A 16,459-nucleotide genomic window follows, 5' to 3' on the forward strand; every position below is an offset into this window, starting at 1 on the left:
TAAAGGATTCAGTTTTGGTCTTGATAAAATATAGACATATTTAAATGTGCAGAAGCCACCAAACAGGGACACATTTGAAAGGGAAGACAGAAGAAGAGAAAGAAGCTCTCAACTTACATCTTCAAAATTAGCTGCAAGTAGATTACTATCATCCTCTTGTTTCTCTGAAAGATTTCTAAAGATTCTTACTAACTTAGAACTAATTTCTTCTTGAGTCAGGATTTACCTATACGAGGGTTATGTGCCTTAACTAACCACAACAAAAAATGCATGTCCTTTATAATTGATACTTGTGTTTTCTCTCTTTATCCTATAATTCTACCTTAGTTCAGAAGAGTGCTCTGTTGATTCCTTAGCTAATAAATTACTTTTGACTAGGTATATGAGAACTGAAGGTGCTATTGCACAATGATCTTAAGGACAATCTCATTCAATTTCTCCTCAAAGCCCTACTAAAAAATAGGTTATCAAAGACATAAGCTAGCAGTGATATATACTTGGAACTGAGGTACTGAACAATACACAGATTTTTTTCCCCATCTCTTTTAAACACAGATCAGATCTAGATAATCACATCCTTCCAAGTACAACACCAGCCAGCACCAAAAGCAATGTTGCAACAAGTGGCCCATGTTATTTACTTTTACCACATTTTAGAGCAAGGTGTGGAATAGTGTAAGCATGGTGCAATGCCACATAACAGGCTCGGGGTGGGGGAAGGATGAAGTAGAGGGAAGAAGCCATCCATTCTTTTAGCTTCTTTAGGCAGGCATTTATTAGACCAAAAATCAAGGAAGTCACTATCAGAACCTGTAATAAATTAGGGTAGACTCTTAAGAGGTTCTGACCAAGATTTGTATTCTATACGAAAGGTTCACCAACACTGAAAGCAGAGTTGATTGAGGGTAATTAAAATGGCTGTTTGGATCACAGCTTGTCAAGTTCCCTCCCCAAGTCATGCAATAAATCATTAAACAATAGGATCAGAAGGCTCTGGCAGAGATGATCTAGTCTAGTTGGCTAATTCCAAAGAGATTTACATATATGACATTTAAGAGATAGTTCTAGAACCTTCTTTTAGCATTACATATATGACATTTAAGAGATAGTTCTAGAACCTTCTTTTAGCATTGGTAGAACTATTTGAAATGAAGGATTCTAATCTGAATGCCCACCTACTGATTCAAGTTTCAATGAAAAAAAGAAGTGCCAATTTTCGTTAAAGGCATTTAACAAAATTGCATTTCCTCACCATTTAAAGGATCAAGGTCTTTAGTTTGAATCTTATACATTGTCTAGTCTAGTTCTTTCATGCTACAGATGAGTTCAGAAAAGAAAAGTGTCTTGCTCACTCAGGCAGGTAGTATGTATATACAAGTCTTTAATACAGTTTTGGACTCTATGCTCTATCCCCTGCCTCCTCAATGTGATTTAAAATGGAGATGTTCTGCACAGCATCTCCACAGGTGGATTTTCTGGTTAAGTAAAACACTGATTATAGAATTTTCATGATGTGATATAGATTTCAGTTTTGTAGAAATGCAATTGTGCTCTACATCATGAAAAAGAAATAAATGCCATCTGCTACAAGCCATTTGCTCAAATTACTATATTTCCTAATAAGTCAAAAACTTCATTCTTTTGGGGACTCCTGAAAATACAAATTGCTAAATTCCCTAAAATTTACGAAGCCTACATGATATTAATAAGATTCAACTAGCAGGTACAAGGAGGTCCCATTAATAGGTTGGTGTTCATCTAATTTTTCAGGATGGTCAAATCTCAATTACCCACACTAATGGGGAAGAGAGAGAGAATAGCAAAAAAAAAAAATGAAAGCTAAACATCTGAACCAATGACTTTCTTCCTGGGCTGTCAAGATTTTGCTTCGCCAAATTAGCTAAGTTGATTTTCTACATTTTTGCTGTTACATTCTAGGGGTGGGAGCAGAGCAAGATTGTTCTTCAGATAGCAATCATGAAGGAGAGGAATGGAAACAGAATTATGGTGAAATATAAAGAATCCTGAGTATATGGTCAAAAGATTTGGGGTCTGATTTTCCAACCCGCTTATTTATTACTACCTGTATGCCACTAGACAAGTTATTTGGCCTCTCCAGGCTTTAGTTTGCTTGTTTGAAAAATGAAGACTCTGAACTAGATGATATCTTGAGTTCTTTTAGTTCTAAATCTTATTGTCGGGCTTATATTGCCAAGGACAGAGAGGGCAGAATGAGGAGAAATTGGTAGAAACTGCCAAAAGACAGATTTTAGCATCATATAAAATAAACGTTTAACAGAGCTGTCCAAAACATAAATAGACTGCTATGGGAGGCATTGAATTCCCCTGTCACTAGACATCTTCAATGGAGTTTTGACCATTTTGAAGCAATTAGAATTAGCTAGCCCAACTATGGTTCAGTTCTAGTTTCTTAGACAATAACTAGTTGTGTGGCCTCTACAACAAACTACAGAACTAAAAGATCTGCACTGAGTTAAGAGATATTTTATCTAAAATTGTGGAAATGCCTAAAACCTCAAAAGAAATTGGGTCTTCCCAGCATGAAGTAATAGTTCAAGGTCATAACAAAGCTAAGAAAACAGGGGGAGGTGAATACAAAGATGAACATGCTGAGAATGACAAGACACAGGTGATATTTTCTCTTCTTGCCTTGGAAGTCAGGATATTTTGAGTTTCTAATTCACTATATATATCTAATGATAAAGTCCCAAGGCTTTTTTTGGAAGATTAAAGCTAGAGACTTCGATCATTGGTGTACTGTAATGACAGAGTAACACAATATAGTAGAAAGAGCACAAGACTTAAAAGAGTTCATGTTTTGCTATTTACTGTCTGGCCCTGGGTGAGACATTTAACCCACTGAGGCCCAGTTTCCTAATCTGCAAAATGAAGATGCCTGAATAAATGATCTTCAGAGGTTCTTCCCATCATGAAAGATATGGTCCTATGATCCTGTCATATTAGTAAAACTGGTGATAGAAGACAGAAAGAGGGAGCCAGGATAATACAAAGAATTATAGTTCTTTGAAAGCCTATGTCTCAGGAACTAGTTCTAGTCCTACTATATCTGCTTAGTAGATGTACCACACCTTGGGAATGCCACTTAGTCCAAATTTTCTCATCTTTAAAGTTAGGAAAATTAGACCTCTTCTCAACTCATAGGATTAAGGATCAAATGAGATAATGTATGTGAAACTGTAATTGTAAACTGTAAAAAGCTATACATTAAGATCATATATTAGAAAAGTTCATGTGCAATGAGGATTTTAAAAAAAACCTTCCTCTCTCAAGACATATGTCCCATTAAAACCTACAAATCCTATGCTTGCTTGAGAGGTGAGGACGAATCTTCCTATTCCCAGTCTTTTCTCTCTAGCAAGACAAGGATTCTGATGTTTGTCGATATAGAATATTCATCACATATTTATTATTAATCACTTACTACATACATGGCATTGGAAAGACAAAGACCAAAATAATAATAAAACCCCAAACCTATTGGCCTGCAGAGTAGTCATGCAGAAAATATTAACCAAAATGAATGGATTATAATCACAGAATTAAGAGCTGAAGGGATCTTAAGAGCCATATAATTAAAATTTTTTTTATTTTACAGATGAACTGAGACCCCAAAATGTTCATTGACTTGTTTAACATAATATAAATAGTAAGTAGCAGAACCAGTATCTGAAAAGAGATTTCCAAATCCAGAACTCTTTATACTAAAATAGTTCCTTTTCTTATGGTCATTTGAAACTGGAGAAATGTGCATACACCTAGGATGATATTAGCACAGTTCATCCTAAAGGCAGAGGATATAACCCAGATATAATACCTCTCAAATCCTTTGTTAGAAGTAGAAGAAGTAAGGAAGTACAATTAATTGACGAACAATAAGTTTTCATCAAGACCCAATGTGTTTTTTTTAAGCCACACATAAAAGTCCCCAAACTCAAAAGCCCCACAACTCACCTATTCTTTTCCATTTCATTGTGTGTTGATCTGAAAGGAAGGGGAAAAAAGACAGTAAGGTTATTCTCACCTATAATGACCACAGAAATATTACCATATTTACCATTACAACCGGTCTACCAACTTTTTCAATGCCAGAGCTAAACGGGATATTTGAAAGATAACTAGTCCTTGTTCATCTTCACTGTAGGAATGATCAATTAGACCATCTGATGGATTAGGAAAATGTATTTAATAAATATTTCTATGTTATAAGAAACAATAAAGGGGCTGGTTTCAAAGAAAACCTGGGAAGACTTGTATGAACTGATATATTGAAAAAATGAACATTTTGAAAGACTTAAGAATGTTGATGAATGCAATAATCAATCTTTTCCAAAAGACCAATGAAGAAGAATGCCATCCACCTCCTGACAGAGAGGTCACCTCCTGACAAGAGAGGTGATGTATTAAATATGTAGAAGGAGACAGACACATTTATGGCCAACCTGAAAATTTGTTTTCCTTGACTATGCATATTTTTTTGCAAGAGTTTTGCTTTTCTTTTTTCTTTTATCTTTTTTTCTAGGAGGGGTAGGATGAGAAGAATTTGAAAAAAATAACTTAACAAATATATGCAATTAGAATATTATCCTAAGTAAAAGTAGCAAAGTTATAAAGCACCTATTTCCTTTTTTGGAAAAGTAACTAATTAAAAGAAAAAGAAACAGGGACAGCTAGGTGGTTCAGTATATTGAGAGCCAGTCCTACAGATGGGAGGTCCTGAGTTCAAATTTGACCTTAGACATTTCCTAGATGTGTGACCCCAGGAAGTCACTTAATTCCAATTGTCTACCCCTTACAGCAGTTTTGCCTTAGGTAATGGGGGGGGGCAAAGTGTACTTGAAGTGCTCTAATTATGTTACTACTATGTGCAAAAATCTTCAGTGATTCCTTACTGCCCATTGAGTAAAGTTCAAACTCCTTTGTTTATTATTCAAGGACCTCCACAATTTGGAACCACCCCACTTTTATAGTTATTTCATATTATTCTCCTTCAAATTCTATATCATAGTTAAATTAGACTATTCTCTTTTTCCTGAACTCACCTTGAGATTTTCCAGCATCCTTTTTTTGTTCATGATTTTTCTTAGACCTAGAATGTTGTCTCTACACCTGCTAAATTTCTACCTGTTCTTTAAAGCTTAAATTCAAAAGCCAGTTTCTCCAAGAAGCCCTTCTTGATACCCCACCAATGACTTACCCCCCTCAAAATCAAATACTATTTTGCTTGTACCACTAATGTATTTATATAATATTTACATTTATTACATTTATCTGTATGTGTATCTTATTTCACTACTAAGACTCTAAGTTAAATAAGAATAGATTCTTTTACTTGTTTTATATTTTCTCTTGGACAGAAATTTTGTTGAAATGTGCATTATGTTCACAAAGGAAAATAGTCCCATAGCATATATGACTTTAGGATGGCATAATTCTACCTGTTTTCCTTAAATTGAGTGTAAAACAAAGATCAGATGCCACTTTTCTGGTTTAGATTACACATCAATCTCAACTTGTTGGACTTAACAGCAAAAACACGTTGTTTTACTTTGACTAAATGATATAGTGTAGAATGAATAAAACAAATTTCATATCAATCTTACTACTAGTAACTACATTAATATCATCCATATTCTTCCAAGTGACTGCTGTAGAAGAGATATATACAATGCCTTTTAGTAAGAATTTTAAAAAAATGCAACTTAAGAAATATTATGAGCTTACTCAACCAGTGATGGAAGTAAGTATTAAACAGTATCTACAGCTTTGTTACTGACATGCCCCATATCCTATGAAAGGAGGCATACTTCACCATACTGATGTGACACTACCCACTGAAACAAGAGTGCACCCACGAAGTAGTAGTTATAAAAGGGCTTTTAGAACTTTGGATGAAAGCTAGAGTGGGTATAGTCTTACTATTAGCAGTCTTAAGTTGACCTTTAATAAAAAGGTATATTCTAAGCATTATATGAAACGAGTTTCTACAAAAGTCTAAGCCAATATAGCCCCCTAAATACCCTTTTCTTTGGTTTAGGATAGGAATTTCATCAGACATCTAGCCCAAGGTTCAAGGTTTTCAGATTAGGAAAGAGAAGTCAGAGAGGTAAGGTGACTTGCCCAAGGTCATAAGAGGTGTAAGAAAGATGGGCTAGAACCCAGATCCTGATTCCAAGTCCAGCTCTTTCCTGCACAGTATAATTCCAGAGAGCTTTAACGAATCATAAAATAGGAACTGAATCTGACTTTGATGTCAATCATTACAAGATAGCATCAGAATAGTCAATAAAGTAGCCTTGTGAGGGGAGGGGCCCTGAACTTCAGATGTAAGGTCTTGGAGGTGAGCACTTACATGATAAGCAAGTCCCCTGGGATTAATTATAGAGGACTAAAGAACACTCCTCAAGAAGTTCATTCATATCAGTTATTGGCTTATTCTGTTCTAGTATGCTTTCAGGATCAACTATGAAACTATGAAACAGGAGATTTCAAACCACTCTTTAAAACTCTTCTCCTAAAATCTTCTGGGATAGGAAGTTTTAATGAGAAAGAAAAAGGAAATCAGGATTTTATGTTTTAGGATGATTTATTTAGCATCAAAGAGACTTACAGACATCAAAACTAATTATCCTGACGGCTTTAATTTATTCAGTTTGTCATACTTAGTCCTTCTTCTCCCATTGTTCAGTAATTATCCAAAAAATCTATTTCCTAGACCAGCTAGCTAGATGGGCATAGTTTATAAAAATTTGTCCTATCATGAAGACCTTTTTAAAGTCATATGACATTTTAACAGAGATAAAACTTTACATTTTGTTAGGTTATGTTTTTGACTACATAAGAGTGTGCCATGGATACTGTCTTGACCACAAGAACTATACTTAATAGAAGGAAAGGAAGAAAGGATTGAATCAAGAGGAGGCAAAGGTAGTGAGTAGCTGGGTGTGTACAAGCTTTTCTGGCCACAGTAAGAAGTGAATTAAAAAGCAACTATATGGAATATATGCATGCTAAAAGTAAATTTCTTATTTATTTTAAGAGTCAACAATGTTCATTATAGTTTGGATGTTAAAGTTAAATTTTTTTGCTAGAACGTATTATCTCCCTTTTACAGCTTTGAAAAATCACAGAAGTCTTGCCTGCTTATGCAAATTTACTATAAATTTTAAATTCCCAAGAAGATCACCATCCTTAATTTCTAGCATATTTCATTTGTCATTTGACAAATACTTATTAAATGTCTTCTTTGTATTATGTAAAAAGGAGATATGAAGATAATTATCCCTACTCTCAAGGCCACCATCTAGAAGAGAATAAAAAAGTATACAAATAAAAAAGTTTTAAATATAAATGTGTAAAAAGACTTTTAAGCTAAATTTTTGTCATTTATCTTAACTGAGATAGTCTTCACTTTAAAGAACTAATTCCCAAAACAGAACCCAAAGTAATTATTTCTGAGCTCTCTCTTTTCATATTATGTGAACAGAAGAATATATGCCCTTTTCCAATATTCTATTTGATTATTGAAAAATCTTGATGTCAAGTTTATCCATTTAAAAAAAAGATGACATTGAAGAGAATAATGAAGAATTGTAGTCCTATTCTCAGTCTTTATATCAGACACTTGAGAATTCTCCTTAGTTACAGAAATATATTCCCCCTTTTCAAATCAAGTCAGTTGTTTTACCATCATCTTGAAATAGGGTTAGTTAGCATTCTTTCAACTACTACTTTCAACTACTGATTTTCTAAATGCTGCCTCATTTTAGGAAAGCATGTTCCCAAAAGCTCTAGCCTTCAGGAACTGATTAAAAAACAATAATAGGGGAAAATAACTACTACAAGCTAACTTTACCTAACCTCACTCCAAAAATGTAATGGTAGATACTGCCTTTTCTAAAAAGGATCAACCATTAATCTTAGTACTCTATTTGAATGGATGGTTCTTAAGGATATAATATTTACAATCATGTTTATTGACTTTGGGAAAGGCACTTCCTTCCCTGAGTCTCAGTTTCTTCATCTATATAATAAAGGATTGTTCCAAGCAATCTCTAAAGCTTCTTTCCAGTTCTAAATCCTATGGTCCTGTTATTTAAATATAACAAATAGAATTAAAGCTCAATTTAACAGATTCTTATTAAATGCTTCCTATCTATAAGGTTCTAGGGTATGCTTGGTGGTAACCCCTGCATTTTCAATTCTAAGAAGGTTTGCCATGCAGTTAAAACTTATTATTTCTGAACTTTTGTTTTATAATTGAATTGCTTTTTTTCATTATATATATTGGGAAGAAAGGAACCTAGATCAAGCAAAGAATCAGCATTTTAGTCAGAAATAATGAATATAAAAACCAAAGAATGTGGATCAGAAATAGCCATTTCATGGCTGGGTAATACAGAAGTAATTTTACCCTATCACCTCAAAACAAAAACAATATAACTCTAACAAGGGCTTGTGTGCAATATCTATTCAAATCAAGAGGTCAAACTACATTCCCTAGTGAAAAGTCTCATTGGTTAGATAGGGCAATTATAGACACAAATAACAAAGAAAATGACCACATTTAAAGTAAGACAACCTGTTCATCCAATTGCTTGGTACTATCTTCAGATTTAATTATATTCTCTCAAAGATCCTTGAACATGTCTATGTTTTCAGATAGTATACATTGATTTAAGTAAGAAGCATGCAAACCTAATGCCTCCAACTGACAAAACTGAGCTATACTGTATTTCCTGTTCAGAAAAGAACAAACCTACTGGCAGTAGTAATAGTTAAGAATTATACTGGTTGGGCGCAGCTGAGTGACTTGAGATTGAGAGTCAGGTCCAAAGATGCGGAGGTCCTGTGTTCAAATGTGACCTCAGACACTTTCTAGCTGTACCCTGGTAAGTCACTTAACCCCCACTGTCTAGCCCTTAACATCTTACTGCCATAGAACCAATATACAGTACTGATTCTAATATGGAAGGTAAGAGCTATTTTAAAAAATGATACTGGTTGCAAAAAAATTTTTTTCCATTAATGAACTTGCCTTGAACCTTAACTGATTATTATTTCTATTCTAATCCCTCTGTAAAAAATAAATGACCCTTAAAAAATCATGCTAAGGGCAAATGCCATCTTTAAGTATAATCTGTATAATATTTATGGGTTGTTTAGAAAATCAAAGATAGACAAAAAAGCAATGAATGTGCATTTTTCTGGACAAATATTTCTTCTAAACATGATGCACAAGGTTGAATCTATAGCAAAAAACAAAAACTCCCAAGACAAATGATCAAATAAATAAATGGTTGTTTTGTCATGAAACAGTTCATGGCTTTAATTTGTTTCACAAGCATTTACTACTTTTTATATGCTAAAAGCACTCTGGTAGGTACTGAAGATTTACAAAAACAATAGTCTCTGCTTTCAGAGGTTTACATTCTACTGACAATTTCTCTTACACTATTAAAAAAAAATAATACTGCCTTATACTTACAGTGTTTCCAGATAACAAAGTGCTTTCCCATACACAATCTCATTTAAAAATTCACACCTCTGCGGTTAGGTCCCAGGTTTGCTGATGAGGAAATGAGGCTGAGAAAGGTGGAGGTTATATGACATATTCAAAGCTCCAAGATGCTGGATAAGTGGCAGAGGTGGTATTTCAATCTTTCTTTCTAAGGCCTGGGATCCTACCACAATGTCATACCTGCCTCTTCATTTCAGATGAGCACTTTTATCAAAGGTGCTATATACATATTACATATATACTAGCAGCTCATGTAATGTTAATGTTGTGAGGGAAAGAAAAATACAAATATGCCCTGAACCAAGAGTATAATACAAATCTCACATCTTGTAGTTCCACTTGCAACACAATGGGGGAAACTAAGGATAGAAAGGCAACATGTTACAAAGTGTTTGTTAGCTTCCCAGCCTTTGGTGGCTTGCATTATGTCATAGAGACTATCCAAATAGAGCTATTCTAAAGAGTTATTCATGGAAAACAAACAAACAAACAAAAATCCCCAAATAAAAGTAGCTAGAAAATCACATGAATTGCTAAACCAGTGACAGAGATGCTAATGTTTTTAATATACTAGCTTGGAATACATAATTCAAAGGCTCCATAAAAATAGCATTTCAGAAACTGACCATCCAGCTTTTCACATAGCAGGCTGAATCTAATTTGGATAAATTTACCTTCTAAGGAAATTCATACCAAACACAAATTATTAACAACTTATATAACCCCTGCCCACATTAAAAGACTGCACCCTTTTAACATTTTCTTCTGCCCCTCAAAACAAGACATATACCAAGGTTTCAATCACTAATGCTCCTTTCTATAGCTCTTAGTAGGCAGAAGCAATAAATAAGTCAGCATCCTCAAAAGAGAACCAATCCATTTAATCTAAATGCCAAATGAGAAATTCTATGACTTCCTATGCCAAATTGAATAATTTAATCTGTTTAGGAAAAAAATCCTTCACAATGAAAACAAACTAAAGGAAAACCACTGTCTAGCATTTCCAATTATAGGGAAGTTGCTTTGAATTTGCAGCTTTTGAAAGAATAGTATTGTCACGGCTGGTGCTTTCCCCTTCATTTCTTTTGCACTCTTTCCCAACCCCCTTCCCACTGGGAGGCAAAACAAAACAAATAAATCTCCCTCTCCACCAAAACCACCTGGAGAAATCTAAATTCTGTTTTCCTCTTCCCCAACAAAAGAAATGCTTTCTCCACAGGCTTGAGGTTGTGCTGTACATTACTATATTATTCATATATATAGAATATATTTACAGGGTTGTAGTCACAACAGGCAATTGTATTCTGCGGTGGAAGTGTACACAGAAGGGAGATAATGGACTAAAGAAGAGATATATATTTCAAATCACCTGCTGCTGCTGCTATTCTTCTTGGATTTGCTTCTCCGTTTTAAGGCATCTCTGTCCTTGTTATTGTATGGTAACATGGAGGCATAACCATGTTCAGCTTCTAGAAAATCAGAGGATTCAGTCAGTAAATGATCCTAGATCGTTCAGTCTCTCTTCCTCTACTTCCCCCATTCAGGACACATCCCCACACTTGCAGACAACCCCTTTTTATTATTTTTTTAAATGAATATGTTGAAACAAACAAATGAAAGTGGAATTCGGAGAACAATGAAAAAAAAAAACCAAACAAACCTCAACACGTTTTGAAAAACATGCTCCGAGTTTTAGGCAGGTGGAAAGGAGGATTCCAGATCCTCATTGTTGAAAAAGAACAAAACACACCACCGATGCTTAAAAAGCCAGATGTTTCTGATACTAAATACCCAGCAGGTTGGTGGTGTTGGAAATAGGAAAACACAAACACACACACACACACACACACACACACACACATACACACACACACACACACACAGATACACATACACATATACACGAAGGGTTCAGACAAACAGGATTCAAAAGAGTGGAGAATGGGGGTGGGGGGGCGGGGTAGAATGGACCTTCAGGCTGTAAGCGTGGGGAGAACGTTAGGGTGATGTAGGAGCGAGTCCCATTCGTGAGTGGGTGGTTAGCTCTGTGGGGGAGGGCATGTGGGTAGGGAACTTAGCTGAGGTAAATCCAGGGGTGTCTCTACATTTTAGTGAGAGCTACAGGTCTGCTTGCCTCCCCAGGAGGAGGCAGGAGATGCAGCGCGCACCAGGCTGCCCAGCATTAGCTCCCTCTCTCCCATTCCATTCATTGCCTCGTGGTGGGAGAGGGGGCCGCGGTAGGATAGGGAAGCCCCCACCCCCACTCCTCGGCCCCGAGTTGAGGGGGGGAGGTTGGGGCGCTCGCGGTGTTGCCCTCCTCTAACAACCCTCCGAGCGGTCAGGGTTCCCCGCCCCCACTAGGGCTTTGCACATCAAGGTCCCTCCAGCCAGTCCTCCCTTCCACACGCGTGTCCCCCTTAGGCCCCGGGCACCTCTCTCCGGCCAGGGCTTAGGGCCCTTAGGGCTCCGCCCCGGTGTCTGCCCCCTCATTCCAGTAGCTACCCCCTCGGTCCGCCTGTCCCCGGTCCCCCGTGGCTGGCTGCCCCCTCGGTCCGCCTGCTTTCCGTCCCCCGTGGCTGCCCTCTCGGATTCCCCACCTCAGGCCCCCCGTGGGAGTCCTCCCCGCCCCCGTGCACCTCGCTCTCGCCGCTCCAGGTAATCGGCCGCCTCCAGCAGCAACTGGATGTTCATCCGAACCGCCGCCGCCGCCACCGCCATTCTGCATCCACCGGGGGCCGGAGCCGCGGGACCAACCCCCAGCGCCCGCGGCCTCGTTGCCCGTCCGCTGGACAGACGGTGAGATGGTCACCCCAGTACACACACACCACGCTGGGAATCACTATCCCTGGGGGTCGGCCAAGGGGCGACAAAGACACCGACACAGTGACAGGACCCGGAGCGGAGGCACTGCCACCTACACTGCCGAGTGTTTATCTCCGACTCACCCCCTAGCCACCCCCCCAAGCTCCTTCACTTGACAGGCCCGCCTTGGCGGCCGCCCTCATTGGACACGAGGTTAGACGCCCCGCCCCTTCCCTTGCCCTATTGGGGAAGGGCACCGTGGCGCCGCCCCGCGGGCTCCGCTACTTGCTCTGGTTGGATGAGCTTGACAAGGCCCCGGCCCCACCCCCCATGTTCCTATTGGGCTACCGGTCCCCATAACTCCGCCCCACACTTCCTTTCCTAAGTTTTCATTGGTTCAGAGACCCGCAACCGGGCCCCCTTTTCACTTCATTGGCATTGGCCAATTACTATGGAAGACACGCCCCTTCCTCTATCTACCATTGGCGAATCTTTCTTAAACATCCCCGCTACGATGATGTCATCCCTTTCTCTAATACAGGTAAAGCATGAGTGGTTGAGCAAATGCCCGCCCACCTTTATTCTATCCTTTCATTGGTTGAGGTACAACACGTCCAGGGGGAGCCAGTTTCAGCTTTTTTACATAGGCTCCGCCTCCACTTATGGTAGCGAAACCAGAGCAGGACCTGTTGACTTAAGTCCCACCCCTCGGGAAAACTAGCCGTCCTCTCACGGGCTCCTTGACAGTAAGGGATCACGTCACTCCTGAGGCGAAGCCAGTCAGAACCTGCAGCATGCCATACCACGGGGTTTGGGTCCGGTTCCTTGGTAGGGGCTAAGGCCTGGGCATTGGGAACATTCACGCGCACCCCGAAAGGGACTCAAGGTATGCCTCCGGTCGAATCTTCGGATAACCCTTTGCCCGAGCCTAACATACAGACTTTGCCACGATCATGTTTTTCTTCAGAAATGGGTCATAGGATCATGGAATACTTTGAGTTTCACTGAATCATAGAATGTTAAGAGCTGAAAGGACCATCTTGTCTTGAGGCTTCTTTGGACTATTTCGTCATAGAAATGATATACCTTTTAAATCATCATTATCACTGAGGTTATTGTTATCTTAAGGAAAAAAATATTTGGCATTTAGCTAAGTAGAGAAACTTAGCTCTAGTACAAAAAGTGGGAGCACTGCTGAGATTTTCTTAACTGTAAAAACAGGCTCTTTCTTCCACTGCCTGCCCTCAACTAAAGTGCTAGACTTCCATGGTTTGAGATGGGGGGTTCATAGCATTTAGGATTGGAAAGAATCTCTATGGTCCCTTGGTGCTGAAACCTCGTGAAAATTAAACTTCAGCAGAACACAGAGTATTCAGGGCCCTGGCAGAACATTCTTGAAGCACCTGCAATTCAGACAATCTGTACTGTCAGTCACAATGCCCACACAATTCAAAACTGCTTTCAGATCTCCTCTTGCTGCCATGTGTGACAGCGATCATTTGAAGTGTATCACATGATTATTGTGCATAATAGGGAAGGGAAACAAATGCTTATCTGTCAAATGCCTCAGCAAGTAGGCCCACTGCCCAAGCCTTTTGTCAGAAATGGAACTGGAGAATGGGGGAAAGAGGGAGTGTTGTTAGGCAGCATTGAAACCAAACTTCAACCCCCACTTTACAGTACCACTCCTTCAAATCTACTCCTCCCTTAAATATAACAACCAACCAACCTTCCCCCTACAAAACAAAACCAAAAACCTCCCAAAGCAAACTAGAAGTAAAAGTTATAGTAGTGTCTGCAAATAACACCCCCTCCTCCATAATAGTGGGTGTGGAGGATATTTTTAAAGTTTGGAAAGTTATAACCTACAAAATATCACAAGACATATTTTGAATCTAATAATGGTGGACTTACTGAATTTATAAAGTAAAAACTTCAAAATAACCTGATTCAGTACACAATAACTTGACTCAGGGCATACCTGTAACTCAAGATATTTTGGCATAAAGATATAAAAGCGATATAAATTATATATAATATGAAAATAATTTCTACCCAAAGAGCTAAAAAAAAGTTCACTTCTAGTTTGGTTAAGAATATAAAAATGCCTGTGAAACAGAAGATGAAAGTGATTTGAAGGTAAGAGGTAGAAGCTTAATATTTCTTCTCCAATTTAAATAACAAGGAAGGTGGGCCTTTGGAAATTTGCCCAGCTTTATAGGAATCAGCAGCAAAACTTTAACAAGAACAGACATTAATTCTCAAACCACTGGATGACCAAGAAAAACAAATATATCTTTTTATAAACCTTGAATTGAATTGAAACCCTTTTCAAAAATTTGGACAGTTCTGACACAGAGAAAACAAACAAAACAACAAAACAAGCAGTGAAAGGGGCCACTTTAAACATTCTCAAGGATGCTAAAAAGTTTATGGAAAAATACTTCTTTTTTGTGCATGCTAATAAATTTGTAGTCAACTTGACTAAAAAAAAACAAAAACAAAACACATCGAGAATGAAAATAATAGCATAACGTCTAATTCAAGGCAGCAACTGGGAAATCTAAATAATTCCAGGTCTGTATTAAACGCAAAATTAGTACACTGGGTTTAATTTGTTTTTAAAAAGAGGATTGAATCAAGGTAGGGAGTGCTTATACTCCCTGTTTAATAATGTTACTCTACCTGCAAAAGCTAGGATGTTCCAGAAAGGGCTTTGGAAGGTATGTGGTGCCATCTACTGGAAATGAAACAATATAAAATGTAAAACATGATGGAATTTCTCTCCACCTGTTAGAAATTATTATTCAGAAACAAAAACTATTTTAGAGAAACATTGTAATTAATAGAGATAAAGTAAGCCAAAAAATAACCTAACAACATGTAGAGAAGTCTTCATGTTTCATTTTTGTATTTATATGCTTAACACCTTGTCTCAGACATATTTTTCAAACACTTGATGGTAAATTTAAAAATATATAACAACAGTGGCTGGTGATGAGGAAAGCAACTTTTTATAATGGATTCTTTCAAAACATTTTGAAATCCACTAACTTTAAAAAAGACTTAACTAATAAACAGGTTAAGAAGGACAGAATCTTAAGAGTTGGAAGGAGCCCTCAGAGATTATCTCTATTCTGAACTCTCAATGCAGGAATATATTTTATAAGCATATATGAAAAATAATCACTTAGCTTCTGCTTGAACAATTTTGAAGTTAGGAAACTACTTCACAAGGTAGCCCACTCCATTTTCAGAAAGCTGTTCTTGTTAGAAAGTTCTTCCTTATATTAAGCTGAAATATGTCTTCCTCTCTAACTTTAATTGGTCTTAATTCTGTACTTTTGAACAGAAATATGTCTTTTCTTGCATGTCAAAGCTTCAAATATCTGAATTTAAGTTTTCTTTCATAAACCTTGCAGAGTAAGAGGCTACATAATGTAATACGATGCTAAGGATCTCAAGATTCTTATAGCATATAAGATCTTACTCTGGGATTTATATCCACTTACACATGTCCTTTTTTCTGGGAAAATCCCATTTTAAAATATTGTCATACTATTCTTATGCCCTATTAATTCTTATATATTGATGGATTTGGCCTTTTTCAATGATGCAGGTTACCACTCATTCATGTTTTCTCCATTTACGCTATCTTTTCCAGATTTTTCCATATATCTTTTATACAAGACCTGCACTATGTTTGAAGTATCTGCTCATTCACAGGATGATCATAGGAACCTAGGATTACAGCTGGAACAGACCTGAGAGGTCATTCATCTACTACAAACCCCATTATTTTGTTTTGGTTTTTAATATTATCATAGATAAATGTGAGGTATCAAGAAAAGAAATTTAAACCTTTAACAATTAAAAAAAGTTCTCACAAACTCACATATTGGAGCAAATAGCAAATGAATTAATCAAATGAATGAGGAGGTTGAGATTTACAAAAAAAAGAATTATAGACTGAACATTTTGACTACTAAATAAAACTCATGGTAGTATTTTGTACATCTGTATTGTACAGTTATTCTGTAGTGTGTAAGCATATCATTGATAATTCTTGTTGAAAAACATACACTAATACACGGCAGC

General features: G+C 37.4%; 1 protein-coding gene and 1 long non-coding RNA gene across 3 annotated transcripts in view; one reads left to right on the top strand and one right to left on the bottom strand.

Moving 5' to 3' along the window:
- MXD1 (MAX dimerization protein 1) overlaps positions 1 to 12,934 on the bottom strand; it is a 30,025-nt gene extending 17,091 nt beyond the window's left edge. Inside the window, exons 1-3 of one of the 2 annotated variants that reach the window (XM_001381727.4) lie at positions 12,196 to 12,934; positions 10,929 to 11,028; positions 3,994 to 4,023 (exon numbers count right to left, since the gene is read on the bottom strand). In XM_001381727.4, the coding sequence (XP_001381764.1) occupies positions 3,994 to 4,023; positions 10,929 to 11,028; positions 12,196 to 12,277 (212 nt within the window). In that variant the 5' untranslated portion in view covers positions 12,278 to 12,934. Of the gene's footprint in view, positions 1 to 3,993; positions 4,024 to 10,928; positions 11,029 to 11,219; positions 11,481 to 12,195 lie in introns of those variants that run through there. The other variant, XM_007476310.3, reaches the window with a different exon arrangement.
- A 178-nt stretch (positions 12,935 to 13,112) lies between these two features.
- Positions 13,113 to 16,253, top strand: LOC103094568 (uncharacterized). Its single transcript, XR_458891.3, has 2 exons — positions 13,113 to 13,247; positions 16,026 to 16,253. It is a non-coding gene; the product is annotated as an uncharacterized LOC103094568 (long non-coding RNA).
- The last annotated feature ends 206 nt before the right edge of the window (positions 16,254 to 16,459 follow it).

This window comes from Monodelphis domestica, chromosome 1 (genome assembly GCF_027887165.1).
Source record: "Monodelphis domestica isolate mMonDom1 chromosome 1, mMonDom1.pri, whole genome shotgun sequence".
Taxonomy (NCBI): domain Eukaryota; kingdom Metazoa; phylum Chordata; class Mammalia; order Didelphimorphia; family Didelphidae; genus Monodelphis; species Monodelphis domestica.